General features: G+C 38.3%; 1 protein-coding gene across 2 annotated transcripts in view; it reads left to right on the top strand.

Annotated features, from left to right (window-relative positions):
- The window catches only part of prickle2b (prickle homolog 2b), a 98,395-nt gene that overhangs the window by 72,139 nt on the left and 6,636 nt on the right, over positions 1–19,620 (top strand). For both annotated transcript variants that reach the window (XM_036559416.1, XM_036559415.1), the window contains exons 3-5: positions 9,914–10,027; positions 10,595–10,732; positions 15,207–15,410. In XM_036559416.1, coding sequence (XP_036415309.1) covers positions 9,914–10,027; positions 10,595–10,732; positions 15,207–15,410 — 456 coding nt within the window. The remainder of the gene's footprint in view (positions 1–9,913; positions 10,028–10,594; positions 10,733–15,206; positions 15,411–19,620) is intronic.

Genomic DNA, 19,620 nt, shown 5'->3' with positions numbered 1-19,620 from the left:
AATGTAGCAAACAATTCCACAACTTGGCATCATGCAAACTGATCGCCTAAATCACTACACATTTGTCTCAAACTGTGTTGAATCTCAAATAAACCTGCTTATGTGGTTACTGACAATGTGTGATATACGGTTTGCACAAGTGTCCACAATTTATTTTGTTTTGCACTGGAGCCAACAAGTAATGCAAGCCCTAATTAGCATTGTGCTAACTGCATGTCTTAATCCACACCTGCTTGCCTAAAGCATGTTGAGCTGTTTAGTAATCTCAAGCAGACTTGCTGTAGTGGTTTCTGAGACTGAATAATGTACTGTTATCGTGATGTCAATTACAGTTGGAAGCAAACTTATTTATTTAGTTTTGCCCTGGAGCTGTGTGGCTAATGTGGCTAACAACGAAAGCCCTAATTAGCATTATGCTAACTGCATGTCTGAATCCTCACCTGTTTTCCTAAAGCACGTTGAGCTGTTTAGTAATCTCAAGTAGACTTGCTGTAGTGGCTTCTGAGACTGAATAATGTACTGTTATCATGATATCAGTTACAGTTGGAGGCAAGCTTTAAGGAATATTAAAGTCATGTTTACACAGTTTTTCCCCTGGTAGTCAGCCAAGACATGTTTGGTGTCCAGAGTTTGCTTCTTTAGCCAAGAGGCTAATGTAGCTAACAATCCAATGGAAACTGATATTCCACAACTTAACATCATGCAAACTGATCGCTTAAATCACTACACATTTCTCTCAAACTGTGTCGCAAATAAACTTCTTTATGTGGTTACTGACAATGTGTGACACACAGTTTGCACAAGTGTCCACAATTTATTTAGTTTGGCACTGGAGCTGTGTGGCTAATGTGGCTAACAAGTAATGGAAACCCTAATTAGCAGTGTGCTAACTGAATGTCTGAATCCTCACATGCTGGTCTAAACAATGCTGAGCTGTTTAGTAATCTCAAGTAGACTTGCCTTTGTGGTTTCAGTTAATGAACATCTTACTGTTATCTATAAAAGTGGACAAAAGTGTGCTACATAGCTAAAAACAGTAGTTGAAACCAAAATTTTAAACCTAAAGTTTAGCTGGTCACCCATACGCATAACACATGTGGGTTTTGCTGGTGACCTGTCACGTTGGTCAATGCTGTTTTTGTGTGTGTGTGTGTGTGTGTGTTGTGTGTGTGTGTGTGTGTGTGTGTGTGTGTGTGTGTGTGTGTGTTGTCTCTGAGTCTATTTGGCTATTTAAGTCTGTTTGAGATTAACAACTCACTGTTAGCGCAGTGCTAATTAGGGCTTCCATTACTTGTTTGCTTCATAACTTTATGACTCCAGTGCAAAACTAAATAAACAAATCGTGGACACTCATGCTAAGTGTGTCATACAATGTCATTAACCACATAAGCAAGTTTATTTGAGATTCAACAGAGTTTGAGACAAGTGTGTAATGATTTCGGTGAGCAGTTTGCACAATGGTAATGTGTGGAGTATAAACTTCCATTAACTAGCTACATTAGCCTCATAGTGCAAAATAGTGCATAGAGCAAAAATAAGACGTAAAGTTAGGACACCAAACATGTCCTGACTTTACTTCTTTAAAGCTTTGCCTAATTAATAGCAGCACTCGATGAACTTCTAGTTAACATTTCAAGAGCCCTCTGTTTGGATTCTGGTGTTGAATGCTTGTCATTTACTGCAAATTCAGACCAATTCTAGTACAGTCTTCGTGATTTCAGGGCAGATGGATGTGTGGAAGTTGCCGGGATACAAGAACTGCCAGTACGCAGCGTGTTATTAGCAAGCCATTAATTATTCCTCTCGCGGCACAGTCCGAACGCTAACGTCTGCAGTTTTACCCTGATACAATAATAACCCCAGGCTGTGAGGGATGGTGTTCGCTCACCTACGGGAAAGGAAATGTAGGACGTTTTCGGAATTACAGCCGAAAGGAAGGCCCAAAAAACAACGGTCAACATTTCTCTTCCAATTAGCCGTTTCACAGACGCCAATCCTGACTTACTTTGAAGTATGCATTATTTTAGCGTGTGAGACAACAAGCGTCACCAGCATATAAGGGCCGTTCCTGGGCGGAAAGGAGAAACAGAAGGATTTCTGAGAGTAACACTCATCCCTGCTGCCAAAAGTGCACATGATTGGTATTTAGCTTAGTGATCCAATTATGTTGTCTTAGGGGTGTTGATGGACCATCGCCCGAAGGCATTCACTCTGGTCCATTAAGCTACAGCAGAGGGCTGCTTTTCTTTTCTCAGTGCTTCTTCTTCAGTGTGCTGTTGTTGATTTGAGTTGCTCATCCAGTATGTTGTTTATATATGTAAAAAGATGTGCTAGGATTTGTGAGGTGAACACTGCAGGCTTTAGTCATATATAAGCTGTGTAACACTGGTTTCAATGGAGAGCGCATTAGTGTCGGTGCTGATGTATGTCCTAGTTGGCTGACTGCTGTCTTTCACTCTCCATGGAAAAAGGAAGAGGAATGTGGTCTGTAGCCCAGTTTTTAATGTCTCTAACAAAAAAATAGAGTCCCTTAAGATGGAAAATCTCATAGCGGAAAATTTATCAGCGGGATAGGACAACTGTTACGTGCCCATACAATGATTTTACAATATGGTATGACAGTTACGGGAAACGTATATATATTTTTTGGAATATGGATTACACTTCACTCGGACAGGCTGGGACATGATTGCTGCAGTGATTTCATGTTTTTAAAGCATGAAGATGTACAATATCAAGCACATACTAAGATATACAGTGTAGTATTGGTTCTATATTGGTGTTGGTCGATAATCGCTTGCCAATGTAATATGAATTCAGTTTAAATCAGTTCAAATCCAGTGAGTGAGTTCAGAGCCCACACAATGACTTTACAATCTGGTAACCTGTTACAGGGAATGTCTATAACTTTTAAGAAATGGATTATTTTTCACTCAGTGCTTGTAAATGTTGAATGGTTTCACGTAGTGTTAAAATAAGGACTATAATACTGATCCAGTTTTCTTAGAGTCCCTCTGCTGTTTGGCTTCAAATAATTTGTCCATGTAGGGATATACCAATAATTAAATTTTACGGCTGATTCCGATTTCTTTTCAGCCAAACTGGCCGATGGCTGATATTTTTGGCTAGTCATTATTAGCCTTTTTTAAAACCCGAAGCTCTCACTGTGTGGGCTAAATGAACGCATGAAAAACATGAACACATTTAAAGTACTTTTTATTAGCAAAATTTGCAACAAAATAGCATTATTTGCTTTTTAATGAGCCAAAATGGCATTTTAAACAAGTTCTTGCCTCTTTAAATAACATAGATTAAGTAAAGTGCTATGTTGAAAGGGAGAACTGGCTGTTTAGCTCAAAGATTATACATCTTTTTTTACCATGTTTTGGTGCAGGTGTAGCAGCTTCTTTCAATACAGTGTGAGTGCACTTCTCATGTTATTAACATCATGAAATTAACACGTCTGCCAAAATTCATTGACCAATGTCTTCTGTAATATCTATTCCAATATCTAAGTTTTTTCTTACATTTGTTCTTGAGTAAAGTCCTAAGAAAAAAGTCTGTCAGATTTATGACCTGTTTCTAAACCGCAGAATTGTTGTTGGACGTTGTACTTCTCGATACTTGGCATGAAAAAAATCATAGAGAATCCATTAAATAATTATGCATTGCCGGCATTTTCACTGTCAATCTGCTGCTCATACTGTTAGAACGCGTCTGCGCTGTCAGTGCCAAAGAGAAAAAGGGACAGTGTTTTTAAGCACTATTTCTCATTTTTATTACCATTTGCAAAGTCTTAGATTTGACCATTTTGGGCCAGAATTTGGTGCATCCCCACTGGTACCATATTGGTGATAGACAATTTAACATGAGTCCTTTTTAGTCTCAGAAACTTTCCATGTCCATTCTGCTATTGGGCTGTTCCATGCCCAGAGAGTCGGGCTGTACAGTTTCACTCCTGGAAGCCTGGTGTCCAGCGCAGTTTGGTAATTTCCCTCTTCAGACAAATCTTTTAAACTTGGCAATTAACATGTGTCTGAGCATGGAAATCACCAAACTGTGCTCAACATCAGTATGGAATTGAATGCCTCTACCATACACTTATGGGAAAATTGCACTTATGGGAAACTTTTGGGAAATTGATTATACTTCTCTGGGATACACTTGCATATGATCTCGGCAATGATTTCATATGTTAAAGCATCAGTGTTCCATATTAGTATTGATTGATAATTACTTGATGTATCTGAATCAAATCATAATTAGCCTCCTTTGTTGTCCCAGAAACATCCCAGTGTGCTTTTCATTCTGCTGTTTAGCGTTATGAAAGCCAGCTGTGTGGACTCTAGTTTACCCTCAAATCTACAGCTCTGTCTCTGCATCCTAAGATGCATAAGACGGTTGCCAAACCTATGACTCAAGGGCAGCTTGCCAGATCTCTTTCCATTGATTATAGTCATTTCCACAAGCTGCTGCTCCGCGTGGGCGTATCGGGGGCGCAGGCCCACGTCCGTCAGACCTCAGCGCACGTCCTGGCCCACCGAGCGGCCGAGTGTTATTGTTGGATGGGAGCGCCGTAATTTATCGGGTCTCGACCGCCGTTGGCGTTTGGTGTAATTTTCAGAAATCCCTCAGCAGCCTCTGCCCCGGCCCTCAGAGAAACCCCGGCGGCCGGCGGGCCGGCCAACACAAGCAGGGAAAGAGTCATCAGGCCGTGCTTAAAGAGACTGGCTCTTCTGCAGGGGAAACGCAAGCCCCTGGAAATGAGTGGAAATCCGCCTGCGCTTCACAGAACGAGACCAAGGATCCGTTTCCGAGTATTCCCAAATGCTTCCTAGCTGCCGTGAGAAGCACATCTTGATAAGTTTGAAAGATGAAAAGAGCAAGAAAGCACTTCATCCATGTTTTGTCATTCTGTATTTCATCTATTCATGTTGGAGCATGATTAAAGTGATAGTTGGTCATTAAAAACAAATTTATACAGTTATCGCCTCACCCCGAATGTGGTCAGTTAGCCAAGGCATGCTTGCCATCCCAGCATGCTTATTTAGTTTTTGCACTGAATCCATATCCAACATTTTTCTTGCATTTTGTATCATTTTACTTTGTTACATTGTACCAAAAATGGTTATAATTCATTTTTACATGACCACCTTTCAGCCTGAATTACACAGCCTGTTACTGCGACTTTAAGATACATGTAAATGACCCCTGTTGTACCCTGTATTGTGCCTCACTCAAAAAGCGTTTTTTTTTGTGACATTAAAAACAGTGAATTCAAAACAGACTGAAAAACTTGCTTAATTTCCATGTATGGACTGGACAGACTGAGAAGTGAAAGCTTTGGTAAAACGGTGTTTGCACACTACATTAAACTCTAGTATTTCAGAAAAGTGAGGAAAAGTCTATTTTCTATGATATGGGCCCTTTACGCCCTACTTATTAGCATCATGCCTAAATCATCAAATCTTGCCTCAAACTGTGTTGAGTTGTTGAGTAATCTCAAACAGACTCACTTATGTGGTTTCTGACACTATGGCGTACTGTTATCTATAAGGATGGGCAAAGAAAGGACAAAATGGAGGCTTGGAGGGGAATTCCACCATTCTTTCAAAAGTTCTGTGTAAGTAAATCATTAAGAGTTTACGTCATTCAGAGTGGTTTGAAACTTACTCAGTCCTAATTCACAGTGGTGGTGATGGAAACCAGACGTCTAACGAGTTTAATGCTTCTGAAACTGATGTCCTGTATTACACATGATGTTAATGAATACATTGCCTGATACGTCATTTTACAGTAAGGTTTTGGGCTAAAACGTCTTTTTTTGTCCCTTTAGGGTGGAGAGGTACATACAAGGCGTTTTGGGGCAAAATAGTTCCCAAAAAAAAAAACATATACTTTTTTGAGTTCTTATATGTAATGCTGATAGTCAGCATTACATATAAGAACTCGGACACATTGATTGGTCAGTTTGCATAATAAACATCACAACCCCTGGTCCCTTCTAAAACCACTGTAATGATATCTGATATCTTGTATGTTTCTCTACAATGAACCATTTCATACCAAACCACTCTGAATCACATCTCAAGGATAGAATTTTGCAGAAATGTTAAAAAAATGAGCTGTAAGTTTTCTTTAAAAGTGACTGATATTACTGTTTTACCTGTGCAGTATATTGCGGTCTATTTATGTTCAAAAACTAACGAAGGTAGTTATAAATAGTAGCAGTAGTTGAAAAAATCTTGTACTTTTGATAATAGAATCCATTACTTGATAGCTAGTCATAGTGTCATAACTCCAGTGCAAAACCAAAGACACAGATTCCAGACTTAATTAACTACCTGCATTTGTAAAAAGGAGTGTTTTTTTCGGCCAGACTGTCACTTTAACATGGCGCTATGCACAGTGCATTGATATTCTCAGCTTTCAGTGCCGCCTCAATGAGCTTTTATCTGTGACTGTTATAAATCATGCCTCAGCATCCATTCTGCTGGGGTTTATGAGAAGGTTGTATATAGTGTGCGGAGGGCTGCTGGGGCAGATGGAGCCCAGTGCTATATCAGATTAAGTCATTAGCCATTTAAGCCCCTATAATAGGGTGGGCGGTCAGGTGGTCTGGATAGTCGTGGCCCTCTCACATTGTTGTTTTTCAATGCAGTTTGTGACCCTTTAATCTTTAATACCAAAGTGAAGATCACATATTTCTGCATTTTAATCTACTCTTCTCCTTTAATAATGTGAGTTCTCAATGCTGCTGTTGCGTTTATAGTGAAATGTATAGATCATGATCTAACAAAGCTGTTAATCAGAAGATTGTCATTCTGGCTGTGTCCCATTTTGAGCAAGAAAATATATTGTCATATCTCCAAAATGGTAACTTCACAAGAGAGGGGGAAAAATGACCAGGAATAAAATCTCTCTATAATAGCTTTTCTCTTCTATACCATTTTTCATATGTTTTGCAATATATAGCACTTTTCCAATTTTATCTATTACTGCAACTCATTGATAATCATTGAGGTTTTACTTTTTATTTGTGCCACAAAACATATTGTTGTTTTGGTTCATTTCCATACAGTTACCATACAAGGGAAACATTAAAGAGATATGAGTAAAAAAGTGAAACAATGATAAACGTCGGTAATCAGAATTGGGGTAAATAATGCCAAAAAACTTTAAAATAGAAATATGAACTTTTTGCTGTATCATAGAGCTCCAGTTGATTTACTGAATTATATGAATATTGTTTATCTGTGTGATGCTTATAACACTCAAATTTATAGCATTGTTTTGAAGCAGCTTTGTGAGAATGATCCTGCTGATCCTGCTGAGGCTTTTTTTCTCCTTGTTCCAACTTATCAAACCTCACAAAAACTCATGATACTTACCTTATATCATGATTTTATATTTTTTGCCAAAAAAGTAAAATAAAAAAAGTTTTTGCCAAACTGCAACAGTATGAATGAACATACTTCAAACTTCAGCCACTTTTGCTGCTACAAATTAACAGTAAGTGTTGCCATAGCGATATGACTTGTATTCTGAAGATGTGCACAGGCTCTCTTAGGCACTGTCAGTGCATCCAACAATAAAGGCAGCATAAGCTTCTTTTATACAGTGATAGGAAACACAGTATAACACAGCAAGTTCTAGTTCAACATGCTGATCCATTTTACTGACCAACGTGGACATATGGCTGTATTGTTTTGTTAGTATTATTTATCTGAGTGGTTCTTAGAATATTTTGTAAACATGTTTTAAGGTGGTTTTGTGAGAATAATCCTCTGTTCCTACTGATCAAACTTAAAAAAAACTCGTAATACTTATCATGATGTTATATTTTTGCCATATTGCTCCTCTCACTAACTACAGCAGTGGCAGGTTTAAGTGGACAAAGAGAACCCCTCTCTATATATGTTAATGCAGATAGGTAACTTAGGGTTCAGAAAATCACGTTGATTCATTAATTGAATACTATTACCATCTCATTACTTAATGCCGTGTTGTCTTTATTCCACCCATTATAAAATGAAGGGGTCATTGTAAAGAAGGCTATTATGATGCGAGCAACAAAACTGCTGATTATGTTCCTGTCATTTAGCCGCAAAAAGATGGAGCGCATATCTTAGTAATGTGGTTAATTACTGTAATTAGAATCGGGCTGAGCTTTACAGATAAATATGCACAAACACACTCAGACACACACACACACTCACACACACACTCATGTAGTCTGCAGATAAAGAAGCCTCCATCAGCACGACTGTGGATGTGAAAGGGCAGATTCCATTAACTTTACATTGCTCGTCTATAAATCACCCTGACTGTTACAGCTCTGTGTGTGTGTGTGTGTGTGTGTGTGTGTTTGAAAGCACTAAGGTGGGGGAAGGGTTAATAAGAAAAGGGAGAGAATAGGATGGTGCTTTTATGTTAAAGGTTCTTACAACAAGGTGGCAAAACCATTTAACTTTAGCTAATCATTGTTCAGTAGTGCAACATTTTAACCTTGTCAAGGAACTGAAAACTGAAATTTGATCCTGTTTGTTTAACTCCAGCACTGAAATAAGGCTGTTACTATCAATGATATTAGTAATTGAGCAATCGAGTGATATTTTGTTTTAAAATGTGAAAATACAAATCAACAAACAAACCATGCAACACCTTCCAGAGAGTCCAGAGTTCTGTGGGGAGAATCTGAACTAAAGGCCTTTAAAAGGCTTCATTCAAAATATATACAGTCGTATGCAGAGGTTTGGTCAAATTACATGTTTTGTTAGTTTAAATTGAAAGTTATCACATCTTCAATAGAGAATGAACTTAAATATGGCATCTTCTACTTGTTTTGGTGCACAGTTTCTGTTTACTTGCAGAGTTTAACATACTGGAAAACCATAAAAAGCAAGATGTGCCATAACCTTTACACAGGCCACAATTTATGCTTTACTTTTGCTAATATGTTAAATTCAGCAAAAAAAACAAATTATGCATTAAAATGTGTAGAGAATGTGAGAATTTTCACTTAGGAAAATTAATAAAACATTTGACCACAGGGACCCAAACTTTTGCATGCGACTGTGTGGATCAGTGAGATGGCAAGCTTTTTTTTTCAAAAGCATGTTTTTAAAATATTATATATATATATATATATATATATATATATATATATATATATATATATGACAAATCAGGCTTTCAAAATTATTATGAAAAAATCTTACTAGAAAGAATATGATGTGCATTTTTGTAAGAATCCAGATTCAAAATATATATACAACTTCATATCATATGACAGTAACATCAACAGTTTAATTCTAAAGTATAAAGAGAGGTTGGAAAATAGTGATGTAAAATTCATTGGAGTTGTTTTTAGTACATAAACCCACACAAACATCATAAACAGACTTCAGGGGGGGAAAGTAAAAATCTAGAAGTATGTAGAAAATGGGCTCTTTAAAGGAGCAATCATGACAGCACTGCATTGAAATGAATAGTCTTGCTCGTGTAACAAAAACAAAACATATTTGTATATAATAACTGTTAGATTTTCTCAGTTTAATGTTTGATTAGCTTGTAGGGCAGCGGTGAATAATTGGTGCATTTGCAGAGCTGCTGTGGGAGTTATTGCTTTGTTTTATAGCAGTGCTTTGTGTAAGTGTAATTAATGCTTTCAGCGATGCCTCAGTTTATGTGGAAGGACGGTTCGTGTTTTATAATTGTCGATAAAACGTAGTGCTTTGTAGATGATAATTGCAGAGCTTTTGGCAGCCAATTAGGAGGCCTAATGGCATGCGTGAAGCAATATGAGAGTATTGTAACGGTGTTTAATTGCTCGGTGTAATGGACAGTGGTGTTGTGTGACTCAGTGTGTGTGTGTGTGTGTGTGTGTGTGTGTGTGTGTGTTAAACCGCAGGTGCATCAGTATTACAGCTCTCTCCCGGAGGAGAAGGTGCCATATGTGAACAGCCCTGGAGAGAAACACCGTATCAAACAGCTCCTGCACCAGCTGCCCCCCCACGACAATGAGGTGAGACCACCAGGCTTGAGATAAGAGAGCATGTTTTGCCCAAGTAAGGTAGTGTGTGTTTTCACTCGCATATTATATAATAAACGCTAGGGGTGGAAAAATAGTATTGAAGGGGAATTCCACCAAATTTTCAAAATTTCAGCATAATTAAATGGTTAAGTAAACTAAGTCGTTAAGAGTAGTTTAATGTGAAATGCTAGAGTCAGAATCATTCACAGTGGTGGTAGAAATGAGATGTCCGAAGCATTTGCTGCCTCTGAAAGCTCCCTCACAAAAGTTTATTGCACAAAATACTTGAATACACTGCCCAAGATGTTGTTTAACAATAGTTTTGAGATCAAATTTTGGTCTAATATTAAATTTTAGCTTAATTTTTGGATTATTTTAAATCCATTGATGGCAGTGAGGTACATGCAAGATGTTATTAGCAAAATGGTCCCCAAAGAAAATGTTCTTTCCAGGATTTCCACTATTTTATCATTATTGACATTACATATAAAAACTCTGAAGACGTGTAAGTTTGGGATATGTGTGCGCATGGTCATTGAGTGTCTCCTGTGGTTGCAGGTGCGGTACTGCAACTCTCTGGACGATGAGGAGAAGAGGGAGCTTAAGCTGTTCAGTAATCAGAGGAAGAGAGAGAACCTGGGCCGAGGAAATGTCCGCCCATTCCCCGTCACCATGACTGGAGCCATCTGTGAACAGGTACAACCAGGGCTGTATACACCAACATCTGCCTGGTTCTGCACTTTCAAGGTCACCGTTTCAGGCCAGCGAACAACACAGTGGTCTGTTTTTTAATCCTTAGACACAGTAGTGGTGACTGATTATAGGAAAAGCATTGAAACAAGTGGAGAAAGTCAAAATGTATAGATTCTAAATTTTCAACCAATCCAGCATTTGTTCTTGTAAGTAGATGAGGAGATGTGTTATATTGTGATTTGAATTTGATGAATTGTTGCTTAACATTAAAACAAATAGAAAAAAGATGGAATTGCAGACTGTAAATTAAATGTAAATCATTATGTAACTTTGCTATTACATTATTCTGCATAGCAACTATAACAAAACTAAAGGGTTAAATGTTGTATATTCACTCTAACACTTGTACAGAGAGAGACCTTGACAAAGACAGATAGGAGAAGACAAGGTTACTGACGAAACAAAGCAGGTTTCTCTTTTAGCCCTGCTGTTAGTAAGATTTCCCAACTTAAGCCCAACTTTTACAGTAAGTGAATTAAAACTGAGTGTAAGCTGGATTTAGACATCTAAGCCCACCTGGTGCCCCTCAGCCCCTTCTGCTGCTCGTCATGCACAGATGGCTGCTGACCACTGACATATTTCCGTAACCTCCATATCTATTTTGTTTTCAGCTTTATTGCCATTTTGTCATCCGTTTCATTTACATGATATAATTATTGCTAACTAGTCAACTGAATGCATGACTGAATACAGATGTGATTATGTGATGAGTTCAGTTTAGTTGCTCTTTGTATTCTATATTGCTGGGTTTAAGTCTGCACTTCTACCTTTTTCTGTTTATTTTGATATCGAGAAATGACAAAAAACAAGGCAAAAATATAAGGGATGTTTTTTTTCAGCAAAAAGAGACTATGTAAAACAATAACTTTTACTAAATTAAAATCATAGTAAAATATCAGTAATAGGCCCTAATCAACAGCAACTTACTGTTAATCTGCTACTTTGTTAATGACTGTTAATGATTACATAATAATTACTTATGCATTAATAAATGAAACCATTTGAATTAATATTTAGTGACATGAATAATCCTTGATTACTCTGAATTGTAGAAATGCAATCATTGACTGTAGTTTGTGATTAAAGATTTTGTTATTCAATACTCATAACTCGAAATAACTGTAACTTGAAATATTAAGCGTTCAAAATAATAATTTTGTCTTATGTCTAAAGTAGTTATTAACTACTGCCTCAAAAAGATCCCGCACAGAAGGTTATAACATGAAATGGTTATGAATATGCTGCTTGATGCTATTAATGAAACATTGTTTTGAGAGTTAGTTTTGGTCTAAAATGTATGATTTTTTTTTTTGTTTTTTAATACAGACACAAGTTCACTGGTGATTTTGGATAGTAAATAAGATGGATATATGTGTGTTTTGGACATTGCAACCCCTGGTTCTTATCACTAGCACAGAAGTCTGAGTTTTAAAGTTTCTCTGCAGTGAAGCATTTCACATCAAACCACTCTGAATGACTTTGTTTACATCTCAATCACTGAATTATGCAGAGATGTTCAAAGATATTTGGAATTCCTCGTAAATGCTTAGTTAAGCATTTTAAGTGGTTAATATATACTTTCCTAAACACTGAAAAGCATTAATTGGACCTGTTATAAAGGCATAACTTTAATGTATTTATAAAGACATGTTGTCTTACTTATCACTTAAATATATTACATCTATAAACAGCCTTTAGTTATTTGTATGTGAATGATGAGTAATTCAAATGGTAGCAAACAATTAAAAATTATCATTAACAATCATAATGGTTAACAAAGTATTACATAATTATTAAGTTTCCATTTAAAGGGGCCTTTTTATGAAGTGTTTGTAAAGAATCCCCTCTTTTACTCACAAACACACACAAAAAGACGTTCTTCAGTTGTTTCGGTGAACAAGCGAGAAATAATGAAACAGAACATAAGAAATGTTTCAAGACATAAACACCATGGGAGAACCAGGAGGGATCAAAGTGACGTTAAAAAACATGAGCTGATTCTTCCTGGATGAGATGACGAATGAGAGTTTAAGAGAGTGACTGTTAATCTCATGTTTACTGCCCTGTGTTCTGCCGCAGAGAGACCTAAAAACCGTACTGTGAGGTTTATAGCTGTCCTCTCGTCACTGTTATCAGATGGACTCTGATAGGAGGGGTTCACTCTCCCTGCCTGTCCTCAGATAACACTATTGATCTAATCCCCCCACCCAACCGCTGACCTCTATATGTCACTGCGATGGATGATTTCACTGAGCTGGAATAATTTATGACTATGTGTCAGATTGTTATTTCAGTGGTTTTCTTGATCCCTGATCCGCGTCACGCGCTGCGTTTTCACTGTTCTACCCTCAGCTGTCGCAGCTTATCAGACTTTATTTCTTGTTAGCTCTGTAATCAGCTCATTTATTGTGTTTATCTCACCTCTACAACTGTGGAGCAGATTCATTCTGTACTGCTGATCTCACTTAACTCTTTTTACAATTCACTGTAAGAACAGCAGAGTGGATATCTAGCCCTCTTATGTTGTTTGTAATACACTCAATACATGAACCAACCTAGCTACTGTCGACAAGAGGTGGCTCGATCCGGTTTAATTGCCCTGGGACCTGATCTGAGTACTCTTAAAGAGCCCATATCATAAATTGTCCTCACTTTTTAAAGTAAAAAACTTTGTAGTGTGTAAACATTGCTACAGTGGGTGGGTAGAATGGCCTCTCTTCTCCCCCCCATCACTCAGTGCAATGCTAGTCAGCGCAGGCATCTGTTAGGCTACGTTCACACAGCAGATAAAAGTAGCCCAAATTCGATTTTCTCACCAAATTCGATTTTTTTGTTTGGCTGTTCATAATATCTTTCAAATGTGTCTTGTATGCGACATCAGTCTGAACAGATCAGCTCCTAAACCGACCTGTATGCGCAAAAGAACAGTGCTTCATGTTGCTTCACGTGGCTCGTCCAGAGGTGAACAATCATGACGTCCAACAAACGGCAGTCACTCCGAAGCTTTCAGTTTCATCTTCGCCAGCGTCACAGGAGCCATCATGAAACTTCACTGACTCACAGCTGGGCTCATCACCCAGAATCTCTTCAAGCTCACTGTTAAAAGTGCACGTTATTCGGCCACGGTCACTTCTTTGGCTCATGTCCTCGGATTTTTTAAACTTTGCTTTCGGACTTTTAACTGTTCTTTGATGCTCCAGCCTCGTTCTCCTCCGACCGCGTTCGGCCATTTCTATCGAAATCTTTTTGAACGCGGAGGGTTTCGGATGAGTCTCTTCTAATTTTTGTACAGAAATATCACCCCAAATGTTTATGACGTCTGAACAGTGCGAAATTATAACGAATGTCCAGTTGGGTTGACAAAAAATCTGCATGAATTCCGATTTGGCTGTTCAGACTGAGTCGCATTGCCGCAGATCGGATACGTATCAGATTTCAGTACCACATATGAAAGCATCTCAAATCAGAATTGAAAATGTCACATTCAGTGTGTTTTTGCTGTTCACACTGACACACAGACACACATCACATATGAAGAAAAAGATCGGATTTGGGCCACTTTTACCTGCTGTGTGAACGTAGCCTTAGCTGACGTAATAAGAACTGGCAGTTAGTGTTCTCCTCCAAGCGCGTTCGGCTGTCCAGTGACGTTGCGTGAGCGGCATTTTGAAATGATTCGGTGGCGTTTCACAGCTCTCCTAGCGTTGGTAGTATCGTGTGCCTGGGGGAGTCCTAACTAGCAGGTGGAATTGGAGAGGACTAAATTGGGGACTAAATGGGGTGTAGACTGTTTATGTAAGCTTCGTGACAGTGGCATAACTCAGGAAAGCTCAGGAAACAAACACGATCAGAACAGGATCAGGCTTAATGTAGCGGGTGCTCGATCCACTTGTGTCAACATTATTTTTATTTATTTTGGTCCAAAGAAAATTCCATTCTGTGAAAACCAAACAAATAACACTGAAATGCTCAGATTTTTTATGTTAAGGAAACATGCTTGTTCTACTCTGTTTGAATGAACGGAAATGTGGCAAATTTAGATGAAGTACATATAATTATTTATTTTTTATTAGTTCACTGTAGATGTATTGTAGATGCTCACTTTGTCTTTAACTTAAACCTTAAACCTAAACTTTACTCACTCTAATGCTAATCTTAATCTTAACCCAAAATCTGAACCTACCCAACTCTGGTCCTAATCCTAACCCTAACACTGTTAATAATCAACTGTGTTTCACCAGACAGTTTAACAATTTGAGCCTTTGTAGGTAATTTATGGTGGAAAATAACATGTTACTTCTTTAAATCATACCAAGTGGATTCTGAATCTTCTTTAATTGGTTACTCTCATTGTTAAAATCTCACTGTATTGATTTCTCATAAATTCATCTTCCTTCTCTGTTTCTTTCTCTCTCAGTGCGGTGGTCAGATTAACGGTGGCGACATTGCCGTGTTTGCGTCTCGGGCGGGTCATGGTGTGTGTTGGCACCCTCAGTGTTTCGTGTGCAGTATTTGTGATGAGCTGCTGGTGGATCTGATCTACTTCTACCAGGATGGAAAGATCTACTGCGGCCGACATCACGCCGAGAGGCTGAAACCACGCTGTTCAGCCTGCGACGAGGTAAGAGCATCACATACATACAGTATTAAAAACGAGTTCACAAAAATTATTCACAACAATTATCTGGCTGTTAACTTGGTCAAAATTTCTCCTAATTCTCATTTATTTGAACTGTGTTTCAGGTCAACAGTGCAGTTTAAGTTGAACTTCAAAATATTGAATGTACAAATTCACTATGAGCTGAAAATACTTAGATTTCGTTGCAGGGTTTTTAATTAGTTTACTCACTTCAGTCCTCAATGCTAATTTCCACCTTCAGGTTAAGACCACCCTGTTGCACAGTGAGAAGGGGGTTGTTGAGAACTGAATGCTGCTTCTCAGATGCCTGATAATAGAGGGCTGTGGCATCGCTGGGAACTCATGATCTCCTGATGACTGAGCAGTTAGACAGTGGCACAACTTGGAGCCACAAAATTTTAGAATTCTTTTTTTAGTTTGCATTATTTCACATTTTGATATGTTTTCATTATTTCTTTGTGAACTTTCACAGCTCCAAAGTGGCACAGCTATCTGTTTTCCTAATTTGTGCTTACAAGTAGGCAACTGTTCTCCCTTTTTTTGGGTAAGCTTAGCTTAAACTTTATTGTTGACCTAACTGAGAAGAAAAAAGAAGTTTCGGCTCTATCGCTGCACAGTCTATCATTGCCAATGGTCACTGATATCAGGATATTAGTGACCAATGGCTTTCGGTATCGTTATATCTAAAAAAAAATGTTTATAAAGCACTAATACACCATCATTTCATGACATAACCTCTTGCATTTCTCAACTGCTGCAATTTAACCCCTTAACATTTACATACTAGGGCTTGTTATTCATTAACTACAGCTTTTCATAAGTTACAGAAGTGTGTAATAAAACTTTGAGCCCACCATGGCTTGGTAACTTTGAGCCCACCATGGCTTGGTAAGAGGTTAAGTAAATCAACTTCGGTTTTAGTAAATCTGAAATTATCACCGACATGGCTACTGTTTACTGTTCAGATTGTATCTAAACATGTTGTGTCCTGCTGGATGGTTCGTAAGGAAGCTGTAGCAGTAGGCTGATTACTTTCAAAATATGTCGCTTCTGTCCAAACAAAACCTCGTATCTCCAAAATAACTTTCCAGGAGAAGGAAAAAACATGCTTTACTTTTAATGTAAGTCAATGGAACCAGACTTTTTCCCCAAGTAATTTTGGTCATTTCTTTTGGTCCATTCATCGTGAAATTTACCCACAATATAAAGGACATCAGGCATTTTCAAATCATGTCAAAAACTAAAAAAAACTTTTCAGGTTTCTGAGATTTTGTTCTGACAGCAGCGACATGTTAATCAGTAAATTTGGAATGATATGGTTAGTATTGGGTTCTGTACTGCAGTGTATCATTAAAACAGTAACTGTCCCATCCCTAGTACCTTGTGTACTCTATATGCAGTGCATTAGTGAGTGTAGTGTCCCCAGTCTCAGTCCTCGAAACCATCGTTCCTGCACTATTTTCTATTTTTCCTATTTTAATATATTCAGTTCAGCTTTTCAAGGGTTTGGTAAGCAGTTGATGAGTTGAGTCAGGATTGTTAAAGAGGGGAAAAGCAAACCAGTGGAGCTGAGACTGGAAATTGCTTGGAGATTGGGAAGCCTTGCAGTTACTGGATTATTGTATGAACAGTGTCCATGTTCACTACACATTGAAAAGGTGCATTAGCAACTGTGTTAACAACAGTAATGCTCTTTAAACCCATCAGTAATGATAGGGTGTTAGTATGTTTTCAGAACCTGCATGACTGTATGATGAACATGAATTATAACATGGCAAACACTCTGTAGTACATGCATTTTTAAACACAGAGATTATGAGCTGTAAAGACTGACTTTGATAAATGACAGTGTTAAATTAAAAGCTTTCATGCATAATTCAGATACGAAGCCCTTTGTCCTGAATTGTAACTGCCTTTGTTTTGGACGTGGTACCTGCAGTATTCAATATTTAGTACACCATAGAAGACATTGTGCTTTGTGTTGAGTAGATTATTGAAATATTTATTGCATAGTACAGGTATTGCCATATTTACTTTGTTGAGAACATCCTGTTATCCGTTGTTATGTAGATCATTTATGCCTTTTTAGTGCAGTAGCTCAGGTCTAAGACTACAGTGACTGCGTCCATTGGGATGTATTGTCTTTGTTCTTTTTTAAAGGAATAGTTCAGTGAGACAAGCTAATGCTGCCAACAGTAAACAAAAATGAATAGCCACCAATTAGCATTATGCAAATGCGGTCATGCTAATGTGGCTACCAGCTTCCATTTTTAGCCATGCTAGCATGTTTGAGCTGTTCCTTTAAGTGGGGTTGTGGAGGGGGGTGGGCACGTCTCCTTTCAGCATCTAGTCAATGATTCAGTGATGCATCCATCCATCACTCTCTCTGTCACTCTGTCTCTCTCTTTGTCTGTCTCTTTCTCTCTCCCTTTGTCTGTCTCTCTCGCTCTCTCTCGCTCACTCACTCTCTTGCTCCCCAACACTTAAAGCAAGAAGCTTTACAGGCATGACAGTATTACACTGTAATGTTGAAACCACATTAAAATGTAATGTACAGGTGTAACATTTTTTTTTTATTTACACCTGTCAGCTGCGCTTGACATTGGATGAATATTTCATGATGATTGGATCAGTAGAAATAGTTCAAAATGGCTTTTTGTTCACAAAAATATTTTTTTGTTGCAACAGTGACAATATATACACCGATCAGGCATAACATTATGACCACCTCCTTGTTTCTACGCTCATTGTCCATTTTATCAGCTCCACTTACTATATAGGTGCACTTTGTAGTTCTACAATTACAGACTGTAGTCCATCTGTTTCTATGCATGCTTTGTTAGCCCCCTTTTACCCTGTTCTTCAGTGGTCAGGACCCCCATGGACCCTCACAGAGCAGGTACTATTTGGGTGGTGGATCATTCTCAGCACTGCAGTAACACTGACGTGGTGGTTGTATGTTAGTGTGTGTTGCGCTGGTCTGAGTGGATCAGATACAGCAGTGCTGCTGGAGTTTTTAAACACCTCAGTGTCACTGCTGGACTGAGAATAGTCCACCAACCAAAAATATCCAGCCAACAGCATCCTGTGGGCAGCGTCCTGTGACCACTGATGAAGGACTAGAGGATGACCAACACAAACTGTGCAGCAGCAGATGAGCTACTGTCTCTGACTTTACATCTACAAGGTGGACTGACAAGGTAGGAGTGTCCAATAGAGTGGACAGTGAGTGGACACAGTGTTTAAAAACTCCAGCAGCACTGCTGTGTCTGATCCAGACCAGCACAACACACACTAACACACCACCACCACGTCAGTGTTACTGCAGTGCTGAGAATGATCCACCACCCAAATAGTACCTGCTATGTGAGAGTCCAGGGGGTCCTGACCATTGAAGAACAGGGGAAAAGGGGGCTAACAAAGCATGCAGAGAAACAGATGGACTACAGTCTGTAACTGTAGAACTACAAAGTGCACCTATATAGTAAGTGGAGCTGATAAAATGGACAGTGAGCGTAGAAACAAGGAGGTGGTCATAATGTTATGTCTGATCGGTGTATACACAGTATTATTATGGTTGTGTATTTAATTATAGATATAACTGTAGTAGTAATATTATGTAGTGATGCACTGAAATGTAAATGCTTGGTTGAAACTGAAAGCAAAATTCAAGACACAATAAGCAAAAAACAAAAACCTTTTTTTCTGTTACACTTTTAGTTTTAACAAAGTAGATTTTAATAGAACTGAAAGAAAATCATCCTCATTGTTGGTACAGCAGGTTAGCTAACTGACTGTCAACAATAATGACACAAAAGTGAAAAAATGAAATACTCAGGAGAGTATAATGCTGAGCACTGATATATAGCAAGAAAAATGCAAATCACTGCTGTGGTTGGCAGTAGTGAGGTGATTTTGTATGTAGCTAAGGAGCTAACATAGCATTTAGCTGGCTAACTTGCCTACTGTAAACAATAAAAACACAAAAGTGAACATAAACGTCAGATAGCTATAGTACAGCGCTGCGCACTGAGCTGTAGATAACTGCAGTGGTTAGCGACAGTGGCTGTGACTTTTGTGCAGCTGTTTATAGCCATGGAGCTAACATTACAGTATGCTGGCTAACTCATCTACCACAAGCATCAAAACCACAAAAGTTTAATAATAATAATGTATAGAAGATACAGTCTCC

The sequence above is a fragment of the Colossoma macropomum genome, unplaced genomic scaffold (genome assembly GCF_904425465.1).
Source record: "Colossoma macropomum unplaced genomic scaffold, Colossoma_macropomum, whole genome shotgun sequence".
NCBI lineage: Eukaryota > Metazoa > Chordata > Actinopteri > Characiformes > Serrasalmidae > Colossoma > Colossoma macropomum.
This window is presented reverse-complemented; position numbering and strand designations above follow the sequence as displayed.